General features: G+C 51.4%; 1 protein-coding gene across 1 annotated transcript in view; it reads left to right on the forward strand.

Moving 5' to 3' along the window:
- LOC134188310 (uncharacterized) overlaps positions 1-255 on the forward strand; it is a gene marked incomplete at both ends in the record, with an annotated part of 2,169 nt that extends 1,914 nt beyond the window's left edge. Inside the window, one exon of the mRNA XM_062656506.1 lies at positions 205-255. Within this exon, the coding sequence (XP_062512490.1) occupies positions 205-255 (51 nt within the window). The remainder of the gene's footprint in view (positions 1-204) is intronic.

Genomic DNA, 255 nt, shown 5'->3' on the forward strand with positions numbered 1-255 from the left:
CACACGCCCGCACCGGTCCCGTGTCGACCCTATGCATCGCCGTCCTTCGCAAAGCTTCGAGCGATCGAATATCTCTTGCCGACGAAACTTACTCTTCTATCGCTTGCGTTTCTCTCCAAATTCTGATTGCATTTGCAGCGAATCCAACCTACACGTTTTCTGCAGCAAGCGCTACACGGGGAGTGTGTCGATTTCGATCGAAACAAGCGCGAAGAACAAGATTCGAATTCATTCAGCATATCCGGGACCTCGCAA

Source organism: Corticium candelabrum, chromosome 12 (assembly GCF_963422355.1).
Source record: "Corticium candelabrum chromosome 12, ooCorCand1.1, whole genome shotgun sequence".
Classification (NCBI taxonomy): domain Eukaryota; kingdom Metazoa; phylum Porifera; class Homoscleromorpha; order Homosclerophorida; family Plakinidae; genus Corticium; species Corticium candelabrum.